This window comes from Mauremys reevesii, linkage group 14 (genome assembly GCF_016161935.1).
Source record: "Mauremys reevesii isolate NIE-2019 linkage group 14, ASM1616193v1, whole genome shotgun sequence".
NCBI classification, from domain to species: domain Eukaryota; kingdom Metazoa; phylum Chordata; order Testudines; family Geoemydidae; genus Mauremys; species Mauremys reevesii.
The window spans coordinates 14407989-14427916 of NC_052636.1; the positions used below are offsets into that span (position 1 = coordinate 14407989).

The 19928-nt window shown below is 64.8% G+C and overlaps 1 protein-coding gene across 1 annotated transcript; it reads left to right on the top strand.

Moving 5' to 3' along the window:
* Positions 1–1439: 1439 nt before the first annotated feature.
* Positions 1440–16588, top strand: DVL2 (dishevelled segment polarity protein 2). Its single transcript, XM_039500123.1, has 15 exons — positions 1440–1724; positions 5799–5868; positions 6240–6385; positions 7232–7341; positions 7834–7966; positions 8503–8593; positions 8695–8764; positions 9318–9457; positions 10073–10149; positions 12324–12391; positions 12791–12925; positions 13031–13162; positions 14127–14303; positions 14927–15151; positions 15961–16588. The coding sequence occupies exons 1-15, from the start codon at positions 1549–1551 to the stop codon at positions 16434–16436; spliced, it is 2226 nt and encodes a 741-aa protein (XP_039356057.1). The 5' UTR covers positions 1440–1548; the 3' UTR covers positions 16437–16588.
* Positions 16589–19928: the final 3340 nt, after the last annotated feature.

Below are 19928 nucleotides of genomic sequence, written 5' to 3' on the forward strand. Positions count from 1 at the left end.
GTGGGGGGAGGTACTGGGTCCCCCCCACACCGCCCCTGCTGGGAGAGGCCACTGGGGGAGCTCAGCCGAGCCATGTGGCCGCTCTCTGCCTCAGTTTCCCCTCGGGACAAGGGGTGTGGTAGGAGTACCGGGGAGAGACCAACTCTGCCCGCAGCTGGGGAGGGGGAAGCAGTGGGGGTGTCACGAGTCCCGTGTCTGTCCAGCCCCTGCGGCTCCCCCGTGCGCAATGGGCTGCTTCCACCAGCCCCCCACTCCCCTGCCCAGCCCCCCACCTCTTCCGTCTCCCTTCCCCCATTTCCAACCTGACTCCCCATCCCTCTGATGCTCCCCCCTCTCCTCCCCTCCCTGCCTCCCCCTCTGACCCCCCTGCTTCCTCCATTTCCCCCCGAGTCCCTTCCCCTCTGCCTCCTCTCCTTTCCCTCTAACCCCCGGTGCCCTCCCACTCTGATTCCTCCCCTTTCCCCACCCTTTCCCTCTGACCCCCTGTACCCCCTCCTGCTCTGACTCCCTTCCCCTTTCCCCTGCCTCCCCCTCTTTCCTTCTGACCCCCGTGCCCTCTCCCCTCTGCCTCCCATCCCCCTTCCCCGTGCCTCCCTCTGCCTCCCCTCCCCACCTTTTCCCTCTGAGCCCCCGTGCGCCCTCCTGCTCTGTCTCCTCCCCTCCCCCTTTCCCCTGCCCCCACCCTTTCCCTCTGACCCCTGTGCCTTCTCCCCTCTGAATCCCATTCCCTCTTCCCCTGTGCCTCCCCGCCCCTCTACCTCCCCACCCTTTCTCTGACCCCCGTGCCCTCTCCCCTCTGACTCCCCTCCCCACCTTTTCCCTCTGAGCCCCGTGCCCCCTCCTGCTCTGTCTCCTCCCCTCCCCTTTTCCCCTGCCCCCTCCCCTCTGACCCCTGTGCCCTCTCCCCTCTGACTCCCCTCCCCACCTTTTCCCTCTGAGCCCCATGCCCCCTCCTGCTCTGTCTCCTCCCCTCCCCTGCCTCCCCTCCCCTTTCCCTCTGACCCCTGTACCCTCTCCCCTCAGACTCCCATTCCCCTGCCTCCCCACCCATTCCTCTGACCCCCATCCCCCTCCTGCTCTGACTCCCCCCTGCCTCCCCTCCCCCACTCTTTCCCTCTGCCCCTCCCCCTCAAACGCCCCTCCCCACCCATTCCTCTGGCCCCTCCCCGTTCCCCAACGCTCCTCCCCTCCCTTCCCGTGACGCCAGCCCGCTGCGTGACGCGCTGACGTGGGCACGTGCGCCTGGGGAGGGCGCGCGGGAAGCGCTCCCAGAGCTCCAGAGGCCGAGCCCTCTCCGTCACGTGACGGGGGGGAGGCGGCGGAGGCCCGTCGCGGGGACGCACGCACGCACGCAGCGCCGTGACGCAGCCGCGCACGGCGGCCCGCGTAGCGTAGAGACGAGACAGTCCCAGACAGAGGGCGGCTCGCGCGCGCGGGGGGCGGCCGCCGCGCTCCCCTCTTCCCTCCCACCCCCCGCCCGCCGCGGGATTGATTCGTTCCCGTCCGCCGGCGGCGGCGCAGGCGCGCTGGGCCGGGCCGGGCCGTACCATGGCGGCGGGGGGAGCGGGCGAGACCAAGGTGATCTACCACCTGGACGAGGAGGAGACCCCCTACCTGGTGAAGATCCCGGTGCCCGCCGAGCGCATCACGCTGGGGCACGTCAAGGCGGCGCTGAGCCGGCCCGGCGCCAAGTACTTCTTCAAGAGCATGGACCAGGACTTCGGGTGGGGACCCAGGCGTCCGGGGGGCCCCGCCCCCCCCACCGGGACCCAGGCGTCCGGGGGGCCCCGCCTCCTGCTCATCCCCCCCGGGGGGACCCAGGTGTCCGGGAGACTCCGCCCCCTGCTCATCCCCCTCCCCCAACCGGGACCCAGGCGTCCGGGGGGCCCCGCCTCCTGCTCATCCCCCCCGGGGGGACCCAGGTGTCCGGGAGACCCCGCCCCCTGCTCATCCCCCTCCCCCAACCGGGACCCAGGCGGCGGGGAGACCCGGCCCCCGGCTCATCCCCCTCCCCCAACCGGGACCCAGGCGTCCGGGGGCCCCCGTTCCCCCCTCGGGCCCCAGGCGTCCGGGAGACCCCGCCCCTGCTCATCCCCTCCCCAACCGGGACCCAGGCGTCCGGGAGACCCTGCCCCCTCATCGCCCCCCAGCGGACCCAGGCGTCCGGGAGACCCCGTTCCCCCCTCGGGACCCAGGCGTCCGGGAGACCCCGCCCCTGCTCATCACCCCCTGGGGAACCCAAGTGTCCGGGGGACCCCGCCCCCACCCCCTGCCGGGGGAACCCAGGCGTCCAAGGGACCCCGTTCCCCCTTATCCCCCCGGGGAACCCAGGCGTCCGGGGGACCCCGCCCCATCCCTGCCGGGGGACCCAGGCATCTGGGGACCCGCCCCTCCTCATCCCCTGCCGGGGACCCAGGCGTCCGGGGGACCCCGTTCCCCCCTCGGGACCCAGGCGTCCGGGAGACCCCACCCCCCCACCCCGGAAAACCCAGGCGTCTGGGCACCGCCCACTCTTCATCCCCTCCCGAGGACCCAGGCGTCCGGGAGACCCCACCCCCCATCCCCTTGCAGGGGGACCCAGGCATCTGGGAGACCCCCACTCCTCCTCCATCAGGACCCAGGCATCCGGGAGACCCCGCTCCCTCTCTCATCCCCCCCCCCGGGGGACCCAGGTGTCCGGGAGACCCCGCTCCCTCTCTCATCTCTCCCTCCCCCCCCCCGGGGGGACCCAAGCATCTGTGATACCCCGCCTACCTCCCCGGGGAACCCAGATGTCCGGGGGACCCTGCCCCCTCCTTCATCCCCTCCCCCTTGGGGAACCCAGGCATCTAGGGGACCCAGCCTGCCATCTCTCTTCTGGGGGGACCCAGACATCTGGGATACCCTGCTGCCCTCCATCGTCCTCTTTTCGGGGGGGACCCAGGAGTCCGGGGGACCCCGCCTCCCATTTCTTTTCTGGGGGGGCCCAGGCATCTGGGAGACCCTGTGCTCTTCCCCCACCCCCGGAGGACCCAGGAGTCCAGGGGACCCTGGCCCCTCCATTATTCTCCCTGGGGGAGGACTCAGGCCTCCAGGAGACCCCCTCCCCCCACCCCTGCGCCAGGGGGACCCCGGTGTCCGGCAGAGAATCCGGGGAGCGGAGCTGGGAGCGAGAAGGCTCCGTCCTGATGGTGGCGTAACTGGCCACTCATAAATAGGCGGGGCTAAATAATCGAACGTAGATGAATTGAAATTCAAAATTGTCATGAATCTTATCGGTAGGGGTCATAACTAAGCGGCAGGGGGTTATAAATCTCCAGGCTCGGCCCTGACTTATAAACCAAATCCACGAAAAACCCGCCCCAGGACGCCGTGCGATCTGCTCTCCTGCTGCGAAATCCGGTCTTTGGTCTGCTTTTCCCCTGCGCGAGGCAGATTTCACGGCGGGTGGGGGGAGACCAGCGTTTCTCAAATTGGGAGGCCTGACCCAAAGGGGAGTTACAGCGGGGGGCTCGTACGGTTATTTTGGGGGCAGGGTATTGCCACCTTTACTTCTGCGCTGCCCTCGGAGCTGGGCGGCCGGAGAGCGGCGGCTGCTGCCCGAGGGCCCAGCAGTGCAGAAGTTAAGGCTGGCGTTACCAGAAGACGCCATCCTTCTGCGCTGCTGCTGGCAGGGCGGCCGCCAGAAACAGCGCAGGAGGAAGGGTAGCAGCACCACAACCTCCCCCCTACAATAACCTTGCAACCCCCCGTCCCCTCACAACTCTTTTTTGGTCGGGACCCATATGGTTCCAACACCGGGACGCTTCAGATTTAACGAGCTGCAATCGTGACACTGATGATTTTAAAAATCCTGTGACCGTGACACTGACCAAAATGGACCGTGAATTTGGTAGGGCCCTCTTGATAAATGAATATTAACATACCTGTCTTGAGTGACAAAATAACGTAGCTGTGGGGCTGAATCCAACGCCGCTTTGGGGTTATAAACGTCGGAATACATAAAATTGGTCATAAATGCAATGCGGCTTATGGTTTAGGAACATACATATGATATGACGGTGAGCTATATATGTCCACGCAAATACGGTAGAAATAGGTTTGGCAAAATTTGAAATTTTTAAATCATTTTGATGGATAATATCCATGTTTATTTTAAAGAGTCGTCCCCCCCCCCCCCGATTTAAAGTTTTCACAGTATGTGCAAAATTAGGGGGCTGATGCGTTTTTAATGCTTATCAATATGGAATGTCCCAGCGGCGTGAAATTATGCAGGTAGACGGATCGCTTTTAAATGTTCACAGTTGTGCAAAATGGGTGGTTTAAGCGTTTTTTTCAGGTTTATCGATCTGAGTTCTCACGGTGAGTTCCGGGTGGCGGGCGCCGGACGACGAGCCGCCGAGGACCATGGCCAGCGGACAAGCATCCGCCGAAATGCCGCCGAGAAGTGGCAACGTCACGAGGCGTCGCCGCCAAAATGCCGCTGAAAATCAGCGGCTTTTCAGCAGCAATTCGGCGGCGCTTTTCGGCGACATTTTGGCGGATGCTTGTCCGCCGGCCAGTACGCGGGCGTGCATAGGTGCCCCGGCGGGCACCGTGTTGGGGACCACTAAATTATGGGATTGAAGCATTGTTTTCAATTTTTTATCCATTATACATTTGCACAATCATGGGGTTTACGTCTCCTTTTTATTACCGTTATGGATTTAAACTTTCACGGTTGTGGGAAATTGAGGCAGACCAGATAATTTAATGACAGCGAGTGTTAAGAATCAACGACTTAAATCTTTATAACCGCGAAAACGCAAATGATCAACATCACGTGTCAAAATAGACAGAGTAAATAGCCTTAAATGAAACGCGAATGAGTTCTCAAAAATCATTTTTCTGTAAATTTTGAGTATCATCCGTGGTGTAATCGATGTTTACCGACATTTACCGATTAAAAATCTAATCTTTCCAAGCCTAGCTACAAATAGTGCGTTAATAATTATTAATTATAATCAGACATGGATTTTGTTATCAATAATACCACATATAATATATGTATATGTATTGGATTATTATTAATAGTCAGGCATAGATTTTAAAGTATAAATAACACAATAGTTATCCATATCTGGTGATCCATAAATAACATTCTTTGTACATTTGGGGTAATTAAAAACGCTGAAAATACAGACATTTGATTAGAAAGGACAATTGTTAGACTACTCAAAACAGACACAGAATTGAAACCGTCGTGAAAATATTTCTGGTCCGTAGAGGTTGTGAAATTCTTTTTAACAGGATAAATAAATTTAAACCCGCGACTGTAAATCTCGTTTGCGTTCAGTTCATTGAGAAATTCTAAATTTGCTTTCCTCCTGTTTAAAACCCTGACCCCAGCCTCTGGCAATCGGCATTTGAGCTACTCATATAGGCTGATTAAAATAGCCAGACCCATCCGAGCATGGTAAATCTTTGGTCAAGGGGAGCAGGCATTTTCCACGGCCCTCAGAATTGTTAACGATCCTCTGGAACATCTTTGTAGGGATTTGAAGTCCGACGTCCGGGCTGAATTTCCAGCTGGGCTTATTCCATTCAGCCTCCCTAAAGTCCCCCTCCTCATACATGAGTGTAATTATCTCCCTGCTTGGAGTGCCACAGGCCTGGACTGAGATCCCACAAACCGAACAATCCCGGCCTTAAATTGTTGTGTGGTGTCGCGGTTAATCGGCTTCGGTGTCCCACCCCAGAGGTGGCTGCATCTCAGCGCCGGGCGAGGGGTGCCTGGTCACATGGCCGCGCTAATCTGTTTCCCTTTCTCTCCACTGTAGGGTGGTCAAAGAGGAGATTTCAGACGACAATGCAAAGCTGCCTTGTTTCAACGGGAGAGTCGTCTCCTGGGTATGGCCGTGTGGGTCGTTCTCCTCGCTACAGGAAGTTGCACTGGGGCATAGAAATTCCCTGTTACTGATCAGACCCATGGGCCCATCTAGCCTGGGCGCCCGCCCCTTCCCCACCGTCCTGGATTAGGGCCTGTGGGCCCATCTTGCCCTGTATCTTGCCCCTTCCCCACTATCCCAGGTCAGGCTCATGGGCCCATCTACCCCGGTATCCCGCCTGCTGCCCTGGATCAAACCAATGGGCTGCCCAAGCCTGCTATGGTCCCTCCCACTGCCCAGATCAGACTATTTTGGGAAGGGGGGTGTTTCTGGCTCAGGGGCCGTGGGATGGTTCAGTCCAAGGCAACTCACGCATCCTTCCTCCCCCCCCAGCTGGTGTCTTCGGAGACCCCCCAGCCCGAGCCGGTGCCGACTCCCGCAGAGACCCGACCGGAGCCCTCGCCCCCACCGCCCCCCCTGCCCCCGCTGCCCGTGGAGAGGACTAGCGGCATCGGGGACTCCCGGCCCCCCTCCTTCCAGTGAGTACGGGGGTGGGGTGGGGTGGGGAGGGTCCACCTCTCAGTACGGGGGTGTGTGTGTGTAATCCTCTGCATTTGGGGGTGGGAGAGTCCAATTACCAGTAATGGGGGGGGAGCCACTGATCAGGTGGAAGAGTCCACCTTTGGTACTGGGGAGAGGTTTTAAATCCTCTGGGTTGGGGATGGAAGCGTCCACCTGCCAGTATTCGGGGGGGGGGGGAGCTTAAATCCTCTGCGGTAGGTATGGAAGAGTCCACGTGCCAGTATTGGGGGGGCTTAAATCCTCTGTGTTGGGGATGGAAGACTCCACCTGCCAGTATTGGGGGGAACCCAGGGCAGGGTGGGAGAGTCCACCTGCCAGTTTTGGGGGGAACCCAGGGTGGGGCGGAAAAGTACACCTGCTAATATTGGAGGGAACCACTCATCATGGGCAGAGTGGGGTGGTCCACTTCCCATTATTTGGGGGGGGGTGTTAAATCTTGTGCACTGGGTGGTGGAAGAGCACACTTGCAGTCCTGAGGGGGTGGAAGAGTCCACCTCCTAGTCCTGGGGATGGAGGGAGAAAATCCTTTGCATTGGGTTGGGTGGAAGAGTCCACCTGCCAATAAACAGGGGAGGGGTGGAAGGGTCCACCAGCCAGTACAGGCTGGGGGTGGGCGTGGAGCAGAATCCTGCCTAATCCCCAGACCTGTTCGCAATAGATCACATTGGAAGAATCCACTGACTAAACAGGGGTGGAGACTTTGGAAGAGTCCACAGGTGGGGGAGGTGGAAGGGACCATCTTCCCCTGGGTGGAGGGGTGGCAGCTATGGACCCCAACAGTAACCAACCGTGGGTCTTTGCAGCCCTAACATCTCGGGCAGCCGGGAGAACCTGGAGCACGAGACGGAGACGGAGTCAGTCGTGTCACTGCGGAGGGAGAGGCCGCGGCGCCGGGAGAGCACGGAGCATGGTGGTGAGAGAGGCCCAGAACCAGCCGGGACTCCTGGGTTCTCTCCCCAGCTCTGGGAGGGGAGTGGGGGCTGGTGGTGAGAGCAGGGGGGGCTGGGAGCCAGGACTCCTGGGTTCTCTCCCCGGCTCTGGGAGGGGAGTGGGGGCTGGTGGGTTAGAGCAGGGGGGCTGGGAGCCAGGACTCCTGGGTTCTCTCCCTGGCTCTGGGAGGGGAGTGGGGGCTGGTGGGTTAGAGCAGGGGGGGCTGGGAGCCAGGACTCCTGGGTTCTCTCCCCGGCTCTGGGAGGGGCGTGGGGGCGGGTGGGTTAGAGCCGGGGGGGCTGGGAGCCAGGACTCCTGGGTTCTCTCCCCGGCTCTGGGAGGGGAGTGGGGGCTGGTGGGTTAGAGTAGGGGGGGCTGGAAGCTAGGACTCCTGGGTTCTCTCCCCGGCTTTGGGAAGGGTGTGCAATCGTCACCTCAGCTTCCTGACCCTATCTCTCCCCCCCCACAACCGCAGGCGGGCACCGGCCGAATGGGCAGTCGCGGCTGGAACGACACCTGGCCGGGTACGAGAGCTCGTCCACCCTGCTGACCAGCGAGATCGAGACCACCAGCCTCTGCGACTCAGATGACGACGACACCATGAGCAGGTGGGGAGGGCGTGAACCCACGGGGATCCCTGGTGGTGGGATGGAATCCAGGGGCAAATTCAGGAGCAAACCCCATGGGAGTCCCCCTAGTTGTGGGGGAACCAGGGTAAACTAGCAGGGTCCCCCTGGTGGAGGGAAGGGAATTGGGGTCTCCCTGGTGGAGGCGGGATACGGGGGCAAGGTAACCCAGCCGGGTGCTGTTGGTGTGGGGCAGGGAGTTGAGGGTTCCCTGTGGTGGTGGGATCTGGGGGCAGGGGGGTGCTGCTGGTGTGGGACAGGGAATTGGTGGGGGGTCCCCATGGTGGCAGAGAATCCAGGGGCTGGGTAACCCAGTGTGGGGAAGGGAGTCGGGTTGGGGAGATGGGCCCCAGGGACGGGACAAAGCAGGGTGGGTTCCCCAGGATGCTGGGAGGGAGGGGTGGAGGATATGCCCCCTGGGGGAGGGGGCAGGGGCAGTCCCCCCCCGCCCTCGAAGGTTCAATTGTCTTTTCCCCTGCAGCCCCAGCTATAACCTCCGTTTCCCCGCCCCCCCCCAGGTTCAGCAGCTCCACGGAGCAGAGCAGCGCCTCCCGCCTCCTTAAGCGCCACCGGAGGCGGCGGAAGCAGCGCCCCCCGCGCCTGGAGCGGGTAAGGGCCTGGCCCCCCCCTTGCCAGGGAGGGAGGGAGCTGGGGGGTGGGGGGGGGGGCTGCATTGCCTCTGCCCCACTGACTCCCCCGTTCCGTTTCAGACGTCTTCCTTCAGCAGCGTCACCGACTCTACCATGTCGCTTAACATCATCACGGTCACGCTCAACATGGGTAAGGGTGGCGGGGGGGCTGTGGGGGCGGGGGTGGGGGGCAGGACAGGGGGCCGGGTGGGGGGTGGGGAGAAGCTGGAGTGGAGGCATGGGAAGGGGAGAGATGGGGCGGGAGGATCTGCCTGGGGCAGAGGGGGTGGGGGTTTGGAGGAAGCTCTGGTTGGGGAATGGAAGGTACCAACCGGGGTGGGGGGGTAGAATGGAAGAGTCTAAGTGTGTAGGGAGTGGGGAAGAGACTGGAAGATTCCAAGTGAGGAGGATGGGGGGGGGCACGAGAATGGAAGATTGAAAGTAGGGAGCTCTGTGTGCGGGGGGGGGGAGGTGATCATAGAAGATTCCAAGTTTGGAGGGGGGTGAGCATAGAAGATTCCAAAAGAGTGGGGTCAATGGGGGTATAGGAAGAGAGAATGGAAGATTCCAAGTGGCGGAGGGGGAGAGACTGGAAGATTCCAAGTAGAGGGTAAAGTTTTGGGGGGGGGGGCTGAGGGAAGGTTCCAAGAGGAGGCGAAGCCTCTGCTGACCCCCCCCGTCCCCCTCTCCCCCCCCCCCCCCAGAGAAGTACAACTTCCTCGGCATCTCCATCGTGGGGCAGAGCAACGAGCGGGGGGACGGGGGCATCTACATCGGCTCCATCATGAAGGGGGGCGCGGTGGCGGCTGATGGGCGCATTGAGCCGGGGGACATGCTGCTGCAGGTGCGCCCCCTGCCCCCCACTCCCGGGCCCTCCTGTAGCCGGGGGCACCAGTCACTGTGAGATTGGGGGGTCCTCCGGTTGGGCTGGGCGCTGCACAGACCCCTCCCTGCCCTGGGCCGAGATTCGGGCCCCACTCCCCTCCCAGAGCCGGGGAGAGAACCCAGGAGTCCGGGCTCCCAGCCCCCCCCCCGCCCGCTCTAACCACCCGCCCCCACTCCCCTCCCAGAGCCGGGGAGAGAACCCAGGAGTCCTGCATTCCAGCCCCCCCCCGCGCTAACCACCAGCCCCCGCACCCCTCCCAGAGCCAGGGAGAGAACCCAGGCATCCAGCTCCCAGCGCCCCCCCCCCGGTAACCACCAGCCCCCACTTCCCTCCCAGAGCCAGGGAATGAACCCAGGCGTCCGGGCTCCCAGCCCCCCTGCTCTAACCGCCAGCCCCCACTCCTGTCCCAGAGCCAGGGAGAGAACCCAGGAGTCCTGGCTCCCAGCCCCTCCTGCTGTAACCACCAGCCCCTACTTCCCTCCCAGAGCCGGGGAATGAACCCAGGCGTCCGGGCTCCGCTGCTCACCCTGCCTAGGAAGGAGCCGGTCACTTTGTGTCGCACTTTCCCGACAGGTGAACGACATTAACTTTGAGAACATGAGCAACGACGACGCCGTCAGAGTCCTGAGGGAGATCGTCCACAAGCCGGGGTGAGTGGGGGGCACCGGGGTGGGGGGAGGGGGAGGGGAGGCCTGGGGGGTGCCCCAGGACCCTGTCTCAGGTCGGTCGCGAGGTCGCTTGTGGTGGATGGGCCTTACCTAGGAGCCCCTCGCTGGTAATTTACACCTGGGGGCATTCTGCGGCAAACATTTGCAAAATCTGCGGCAAACATTTGCAAAATCTGCGCCAAACATTTGCAAAATCTGTGCACAATACATGAAAATCCTGGAAATGTTGTGTGTCAAAATAACACTGCATAATCAGGCCAGTTTCAATGATTTTGGTTCTTTATTTCCAAATACCGTCGACAATTTACACAAACACCCACAAATTCCCCCAGGAGTAGAGAGTTAAAGTGACCCCTCTGACCGGGGAGAGAACCCAGGAGTCCTGGCTTCCAGCCCCCTGCTCCAACCCACCAGCCCCCACTCCCCTCCCAGAGCCGGGGAGAGAACCCAGGAGTCCTGGCTCCCAGGCCCCCCTGCTCTAACCACCAGCCCCCACTCCCCTCCCGGAGCCAGGGAGAGAACCCAGGAGTCCTGGCTCCCAGCCCCCCCTGCTCCACCCCCCCCGCCCCACTCCTCCCAGAGCCGGGAGAGAACCCAGGAGTCCTTGCTCCCAGCCCCCCCCTTGCTCCAACTCTCCAGACCCCACTCCCCTCCCAGAGCCGGGGAGCGAACCCAGGAGTCCTGGCTCCCAGCCCCCCCTGCTCTAAGCCACCAGCCCCCACTCCCCTCCCAGAGCCGGGAGAGAACCCAGGAGTCCTGGCTCCCAGCCCCCTGCTCTAACCCCCCAGACCCCACACCCCTGCCACAGCCCGGAGAGAACCCCGGAGGCCTGGCTCCCAGCCCCCTGCTCTGACCCACCAGCCCCCACTCCCCTCCCAGAGCCGGGGAGAGAACCCAGGAATCCTCCGTTCCTGTTTCTCTGCCCCCTCTCCTCCCCTCTGAGTCCAGCTGGGGGGCCAGAGACCCCCAACCCCACTCCTCTAGAGCCCATCCATGGTGCCCCCCCCCAGGCAATACACCCAAAGCCCCTCCCTCCCCAGAGCCCAGCCGCAGGGCTCCCCACCCCCCGGCAGATCCCTGCTCCCCCCGCACAGAGCCCAGGGATCCAGAGGGAGAAACAGCAGCCCCCGCAGCCCATTTCTGGAGGGGCGGGGGAAGGAAAATCGGGGCGCACAACGTTCATTTCTGCTTTGCCCAGTGGCGCAGAATTCCCCCCCCCCGGAGCCCCGGGAACTGGGCCGGTGGAAGAGCTAAGCCTGGTCCTTAGGGAGCACCGTGGTGCCGGGAGTGGGGCTGGGGCGGGCTCCCCACCGTCAGCACCAGTCCCTTCGTATCCTTCCCCAAAATCGCTGCCTGCTAAACAGCCGCCCCGCCCCAGAGGTGGCTGCATCTCAGCGCCGGGCGAGGGGTCCCTGGGTAACCGGCCGCCCCACCCCAGAGGTGGCTGCATCTCAGCGCCGGGCGAGGGGTCCCTGGGTATCCAGCTGCCCTGCCCCAGAGGTGGCTGCATCTCAGCGCCGGGTGAGGGGTCCCCGTGTAACCAGCCGCCCCGCCCCAGAGGTGGCTGCATCTCAGCGCCGGGCGAGGGGTCCCGGGGTGACCGGCCGACCCGCCCCAGAGGTGGCTGCATCTCAGCGCCGGGCGAGGGGTCCTGGGTAACCGGCCGCCCGCCCCAGAGGTGGCTGCATCTCAGCGCTGGGCGAGGTCCTGGGTAACCGGCCGTCCCGCCCCAGAGGTGGCCGCATCTCAGCGCCGGGCGAGGGGTCTCTGGGTAACCGGCCGCCCCGCCCCAGAGGTGGCCGCATCTCGGCGCCGGGCGAGGGGTGCCTGGGTTACCAGCCGCCCCGCCCCAGAGGTGGCCGCATCTCAGCGCCGGGCGAGGGGTCTCTGGGTAACCGGCCGCCCCGCCCCAGAGGTGGCCGCATCTCAGCGCCGGGCGAGGGGTCCCTGGGTAACCGGCCGCCCCGCCCCAGAGGTGGCCGCATCTCAGCGCCGGGCGAGGGGTCCCTGGGTAACCGTCCGCCCCGCCCCAGAGGTGGCTGCATCTCAGCGCCGGGCGAGGGGTCCCCGGGTCACCGTCCGCCCCGCCCCAGAGGTGGCCGCCTCTCAGTGGCAGGAGGGAGTTGGGGTTCACCTCCGCCCCCTTTCTCTTACAGCCCAATCGTGCTGACGGTGGCCAAGTGCTGGGACCCTTCCCCCCAGGGGTACTTCACGCTGCCCAGGAGTAAGTACCGAGGCCGGCGTCTCCCCCCTTGCCTCGGGGGTTGGGGGTGAACGGGTGGCCCCCCCCTCTGAAGGATGGGGGAGGGGGCGTCTTGCACCTCACAGCCATGATCTCTGGGGTGGCGATTTTGGGGCGATGTCTGGGGTGTGAGTGGCCGGCGTCCTCCCAGATCTGGGGGCGCTTCGTGGTGGGGGGGTTTTCCAAGGGGGGGCTGAAGAGAGAAAATCAGTGATGTTGTGGGGGTGTACAGGAGGGTGCAGATAGTGGGGGGGCTGCCCCATGGACACCCCATCTCTGAGAGTCAGACGTCTCATTGGGGGCTGAGATGGGGGGGCTGCGAGTGACGGGGGGGTGCTGCCTTTTGGGGGCGAACTCAGTCTTTCCTCCCCCCCCCCCCAGATGAGCCCATCCAACCCATCGACCCGGCCGCCTGGGTCTCCCACTCGGCCGCCCTGACCGGCGCCTTCGCCGCCTACCCCGGCAGCAGCTCCATGAGCACCATCACCTCCGGCAGCTCCGTCGCCGAGAGCGAGCGTGAGTAGCGGCCCCCGAGGGGCCGGGCCCCGGGCCCCGCAGCCCCTCCCCTCCCCCCAGCCAGCCGGTCCCCGCCGGGGGGTCCCATCGCTCCTTTCTCCGCAGGCTTCGACGAGTTCAACCTGTCGGTGCACACGGACATGGCGTCCGTCACCAAGGCCATGGCCTCGCCGGAGTCGGGGCTGGAGGTCCGGGACCGCATGTGGCTTAAAATCACCATCCCCAACGCCTTCCTGGGTACGTCGGCCGCCGGGGGGCGCCGCTCGGCCGGGCGGGGGGTCGGCGTCGAGAGCGGGCCCTGCCCCACGGCGCCCCCTAGTGCTGCCCTGGGGCCAGCCCCCTGCCAGGGGAGAGAGCCCCCTGCTGGCCCTGCGCCACGGCGCCCCCTAGTGCCGTCCTGGGGCCAGCCCCGCCTGCCAGGGGAGAGCGCCCCTGCTGAGCCCCTGCCCCACAGAGCCCCCTAGCGCCGCCCTGGGGCCAGCCCCTGCCAGGGGCGCCCCTGCTGAGTCCCCTGCCCCACAGCGCCCCCTAGTGCCGCCCTGGGGCCAGCCCCCTGCCAGGGGAGAGCGCCCCCTGCTGAGCTCCCCGCTCCCTGCCCCACAGCGCCCCCTAGTGCCGCCCTGGGGCCAGCCCCCTGCCAGGGGAGAGCGCCCCCTGCTGGCCCTGCCCCACGGCGCCCCCTAGTGCCGCCCTGGGGCCAGCCCCCTGCCAGGGGAGAGCGCCCCCTGCCAGGGGAGAGCGCCCCCTGCTGGCCCTGCCCCACGGCGCCCCCTACTGCCGCCCTGGGGCCAGCCCCTTGCCAGGGGAGAGAGCCCCCTGCTGGCCCTGCCCCACGGCGCCCCCTAGTGCCGCCCTGGGGCCAGCCCCCTGCCAGAGGAGAGCGCCCCCTGCTGAGCTCCCCGCTCCCTGCCCCACAGCGCCCCCTACCGCCGCCCTGGGGCCAGCCCTGCCTGCCAGGGGAGAGCGCCCCCTGCCGAGCCCCGCGCTCCCTGCCCCACAGCGCCCCCTAGTGCCGCCCTGGGGCCAGCCCTGCCTGCCAGGGGAGAGCGCCCTCTGCTGAGCCCTCCGCTCCCTACCCCACGGCGCCCCCTAGCGCGGCCCTGCAGTCAGAGCGCCCCCTGCCCTGCTCCCTGCCCCACAGAGCCCCCTGCCTGCCAGGGGAGAGCGCCCCCTGCTGACCCCCTCCCTCCCCGCCCCCCAGGCTCGGACGTGGTGGACTGGCTCTATCACCACGTCGAGGGCTTCCAGGACCGGCGCGAGGCCCGGAAATACGCCAGCAACCTGCTGAAAGCCGGCTTCATCCGGCACACGGTGAACAAGATCACCTTCTCCGAGCAGTGCTACTACGTCTTCGGGGACCTGCGCGGCTGCGAGAACTGTGAGCGGGCCCCCCACGGCCCCCTGCCCCCCGGGGGCTGAGCTCCGGGCTGGGGGGCGGGGGCCAGGCCCCATCTGGGGGGATGCCGAGCCGGCCTGGGGTGTTTTAAACAAGGGGATCCCCCCCGCTCCCTCTTTCCCGACCTGTCATTCCCTGCGCCCCACCCGGGCCCCCTAACCCTCACCCCGCTCAGCCCCCCCCTCGGCCCGTGGGGCTGGGCAGGAGGTGACAGGGAGCAGGAGCCCGGACTCCTGGGTTCTTTGCTAAGCTCCTTGCCCAGCAGGCCGGTCAGACCACCACCCTGGGGTGGGATGGGAGCCGGCCCCTGCCCCATTCCCCACCCCCCTGAGCCAGCCAGTCCCCGCCCTGGGGCCGGGTGGGAGCAGCGCCCCTAGAGGGGACAGGCCCCTGCCCCATTCCCGCCCCCCTGAGCCAGCCAGTCCCCGCCCTGGGGCTGGGTGGGAGCCAGCGCCCCCTAGAGGGGACAGGCCCCTGCCCCATTCCCCGCCCCCCTTGAGCCAGCCAGGCCCCGCCCTGGGGCCGGGGGGGAGCCGGCGCCCCCTAGAGGGGACAGGCCCCTGCCCCATTCCCTGCCCCCCTGACCCTCTCCTCCTCCCTCGCAGACATGGCCAACCTCTCCCTCAACGACAACGACGGCTCGAGCGGGGCGTCGGACCAGGACACGCTGGCGCCGCTCCCGCTGCCCGGGGCCACGCCCTGGCCCCTGATGCCCACCTTCTCCTACCAGTACCCGGCCCCCCACCCTTACAGCACCCAGCCCCCGCCCTACCACGAGCTCTCCTCCTACAGCTACGGCATGGGCAGCGCCAGCAGCCAGCACAGCGAGGGTGAGCGGCCCCCCGGGGTCCAGCCCCCGGGAGGGGAGGGGGGGTCCAGTGGTTAGAGTGGGAGGGGCTGGGAGCCAGGACTCCTGGGTTCTCTCCCTGGCGCTGGGAGGGGAGTGGGGGCTGGTGGGTTGGAGCAAGGGGTGCTGGGAGCTAGGATGCCTGGGTTCTCTGCCTGGCTCTGGGAGGGGAGTGGGGGCTGTTGGGTTAGAGCAGGGGGTGCTGGGAGCCAGGACTCCTGGGTTCTCTCCCCGGCTCTGGGAGGGGAGTGGGGGCTGGGAGGTTAGAGCAGGGAGGGGCTGGGAGCCAGGACTCCTGGGTTCTCTCCCCGGCTCTGGGAGGGGAGTGGGGGCTGGTGGGTTAGAGCGGGAGGGGCTGGGAGCCAGGACTCCTGGGTTCTCTCCCTGGCTCTGGGAGGGGAGTGGGGGCCATTGGGTTAGAGCAGGGGGTGCTGGGAGCCAGGACGCCTGGGTTCTCTCCCCAGCTCTGGGAGGGGAGTGGGGGCTGGTGGGTTGGAGCAAGGGGTGCTGGGAGCTAGGATGCCTGGGTTCTCTGCCTGGCTTTGGGAAGGGAGTGAGGGCTAGAGCAGGGGGGGCTGGGAGCCAGGACTCCTGGGTCCTCTCCCCGGCTCTGGGACGGGAGTGGGGGCTGGGATCCAGGACTCCTGGGTTCTCTCCCCGGCTCTGGGAGGGGAGTGGGGGCTGGTCGGTTAGAGTAGCGGGGGCTGGGAGCTAGGACGCCTGGGTTCGCTGTGTAACAGGGGTGCTCCCTGTGGATTGGCGGGTCACTAACCCCCACCCCACTCGTTGCAGGGAGCCGGAGCAGCGGCTCGAACCGGAGCGACGGGGGCGGCGGGGGCCGGGGGAAGGCCAAGGACGAGAAGGCGGCCCCCGACTCCAAGTCGGGCAGCGGCAGCGAATCGGAGTACTCGACCCGCGGCAGCCTGCGGCGGGCGGAGCCGGGGGGCGGAGCCGGCGGGGGCGGCCCCGCCCTGGCCGTGGGCGGGGCCGAGGCGGGCGGGGCCCCCCAGCGGAGCCACCACAGCTTGGCGAGCAGCCTGCGCTCCCACCACTCCTACGGCCCCCCCGGCATGCCCCTGCCCTACAACCCCATGATGGTGATGATGATGCCCCCCGGCCCCCCCAGCGCCGGCCCCGCCTCCGTGCAGCCCCCCGGCGCCCCCCCGGTGCGGGACCTGGCCTCGGTGCCCCCCGAGCTCACCGCCAGCCGCCAGTCCTTCCACATGGCCATGGGGAACCCCAGCGAGTTCTTCGTCGACGTCATGTGACGGTCACGGGACGCCGCCCACGCGCCGTGGGACTCGATCCGTGGCTGCCTTGATGTCACGTGACCTCCATCCCACGGAGCCGTCTGATGCTGCCCGGCCAGCCCAGCTGCCCGTGGTGCCGTGTCATGTGACCCAGCCCGTAAGCACCTCAACCTCATGTGACCTCCCGGCCACGTTGCCTTGATGTCCCGTGACCTCCCGTCCAAGCCACGGAGCCTTGAGAAGCCGCCTGGCCGAACTCCTGGCCACGTGGCTATCACGCGTTGCCTTGAGGTCACGTGACCTGCCATCCACACGGAGCCTTCAGATGCCATGTGACCAGCTGGTATCACGTGATCTCCCTCCACGCGACCCTTTTTGGGGGTCACGTGATGCAGCCTTGGGGTCATGTGACAGCCTGTAGCCACCTTGACAGTGGGTGACCTCCAACCACGGAGCCTTCCAGGGTCGCGTGTCTGAGTTGGTGGCCACCCGTGGTTGCTGGGCCACGGCCTGCATGTCACGTGACCAACACCCCCGCCTGGTTCCCCTCTGATCATGTGACCCCCCCCCACCACCACGTCCCTGACATCAGACGGGCTCCATGAACCAAGTCTTCCGCCAGTCACGTGACCACGTGTGGTCCGACGTGACTCAGCCTTCCCGTCCGGTAGCTGCCTTGATGTCACATGACTGGCGCCTGGTCAGGTGATTTCGTGTCCCCGGGCCACCTGACAGCCTTTTCATCTCCCGTGGCCAGCGGCCCCGTGAGTCGCCAGTTCTAGTCATGTGACCGCCTTCCGGGGCCACGCCTTTCTTAAAGCCACCTGACCGCGCACAGGGTCACGTGATCCACCGCTGGGGGGCTCTCTCCAGTTTTGGGACGGACTGTCCGCAACCAGCTCCCCGCATTGGTACTGACACCCCGCCCCCGGCGCCGCTCGGTACCACCCCCCCGCAGCCCCGGTGTGGATGAAGTGACGAGATCTTTTTTTCCCCTTCCAAAAAGATCCTTTTTTTAATCTTTTTTTTATTATCGATTTAAAAAAAAAAAAAAAACCACGTTCTTTGAGACATTTTTATAAACGTTCTTTGTATTAAAAAAAAAAATGCACAGTTTTTGAAAGGTCCCATTTTATCCTTCCCGGCCCCCCAAACTTGCATAATCAGGGTGTCTGATTGAGATGGGGGGTCCAGTTACCCCGCTTCTGACCCCCCCCTCCGGCGAGCTATGATCCCTCTCCGCCTGCAGGCGTGGTCAGTTGACGAGTTTCCCTCGACTTCTTCCTCCTTTCCTTCCCCCCTTGCATTTGGGGGGCACCCCCTCCCCCCGATGCACCTGGCCGTTAGCGACCGCTCATGTTTAAACCACGTGGTCAGGCTTGGGGTGCTCGGGGCGCGGGGGCAGGGGTGTTTGACTGGGAAGGCAAGACCACTGGATTTTGGATAGTTGGGGGGGATATTCCCGATCCGCCCCTGTTGCCTGGGGGGGGCTCTGAGTTGGCTCAGATCACCCCCAAGGGGTGGCGATTGTTCCCTCAACACACAGCATATGTAACCACCCCCCCGTGAATGGTGTCGGGGGTCCCCCTTACCTCCAGCCCCTCACGTAGGCTGTGTACCCCTCCTAATGGCATGGGGGGGGGTCCTCCGTTTCTCCAGCCTCCCCCCCTACATACACTACCTACCCCCCATACATGGGGCTGGGGATCCCCATTTCTCTAGCTCCGCACATAGGGTACATACCCCCCTGTAAATGGTGCTGGGGTCCCCCATTTCTCTAGCAGTGTGCCCCCCCCGCCGAGGGGGGGCATGGTAGCAGAATCCTATTTTGAATAATGTATTTATTTTTAGCTCTTTGTGTATGAAAAGAACAATAAACCTATAAAAATAAAGCAAAGGGCTCGGAAAAAAATTGGGGGGCAGGGGGGTGTTTGTGCGCCGGCAGTGGCTGGAGGTGCAGATCTGGCCCTTCGCAGTCTAAGGGGCTTAGCTGGTGCCCATCACCCTGGTATCTGAACAGGGGGGCTGGGAGCCAGGAGTCCTGGGTTCTCTCCCTGGCTCTGGGAGGGGAGTGGGGGCTGGTGGGTCAGGGCAGGGGGGGCTGGGAGCCAGGACTCCTGGGTTCTCTCCCTGGCTCTGGGACGGGAGTGGGGCTGGGATCCAGGACTCCTGGGTTCTCTCCCCGGCTCTGGGAGGGGAGTGGGGGCTGGTGGGTTAGAGCAGGGCGGGCTGGGAGCCCGGACTCCTGGGTTCTCTCCCTGGCTCTGGGAGGGGAGTGGGGGCTGATGGGTTAGAGCAGGGTGGGCTGGGAACCAGGACTCCTGGGTTCTCTCCCCGGCGCTGGGAGGGGAGTGCAGTCTAGGGATGCGTGTTCCCAGCACCTGATCCTCTGGCCTATTGACTCCAGTAGACCCACGGGGGTCAGAGGCTTTTTTGCTTTCTGGGGGTCACATCTCCCAGTGGGGCTGGGCTGAGGGGGGGCTCAGTTGCTATGGTGATATAGTACAATCAGAGCAGCCCGCCTTCAGGCCCAGAGAAAGCAATGGCAGGAGGCGGCCATTTTGGGTGAGGGCAGCCTGGCTTCAGCCCCATTGGGTAATGGCAGGAGGTGGCCATTTTGGGTGAGGGCACCCTAGCTTCAGCCCCATTGGGTAATGGCAGGAGGTGGCCATTTTGGGTGAGGGCAACCTGGCTTCAGCCCTATTGGGTAAAGGACGTGGGCGGCCATTTAAGGTGAGGGCAGGCTGGCTTCAGGCCCATCGAGAGCCGTGGGAGTTGGCGGCCATTTTGACTAAGGGCAGCCTGGCCCCGGGCTCTTCGAGATCAATGCGCAATGCGGGGGAGGGGGGAAGTAGCCAGGTTCTCACCCCCAAACACACCCCACGGGGGGACCCCCAAACTGCCCTTGGCCCATCACATGCCCAGGGAACTAATTTGCATGTATTTTACATAAAATTTGCATGAAGGTGAAGAATCCCGCGGGAGGGGAGTATGACTGACCTGGGAAATGGGTTGTGGGGATCCTCTGGGGCTGAGCCAGGGGAAAGAGACTGTAGGGGAACCGCAGGGTGGGGGCTCCAAGCCAGGGGTGTCCCTGGGTGGGGGTCTCTGAGTCGTGGGGAATAGACTGTAGGGGACCCACGGGGTGGGGGCTGTGACCCAGGGAGGAATAGACTGTAGGGGACCCTGGGTGGGTGCTGTGAGCCGGGGGAATAGTCTGTAAGGGGATACCTGGGGGCTGTGACCCGGGGAATAGACTAGGGGCATGGGTGGGGAGGGGGTGAGTCGGGGGTCCCTGGGGGCTGTGACCCGGCGGGGATAGTCTGTAGGGGATCCCTGGGGTGGGGAGGGGTGAGTCAGGGGATCCCTGGGGCTGTGACCCGGGGAATAGACTAGGGGCATGGGTGGGGAGGGGTGAGTCGGGGGATCCTGGGGGCTGTGACCCGGGGATAGTCTGTAGGGGATCCCTGGGGTGGGGAGGGGTGAGTCGGCGGGATCCCTGCAGGGCTG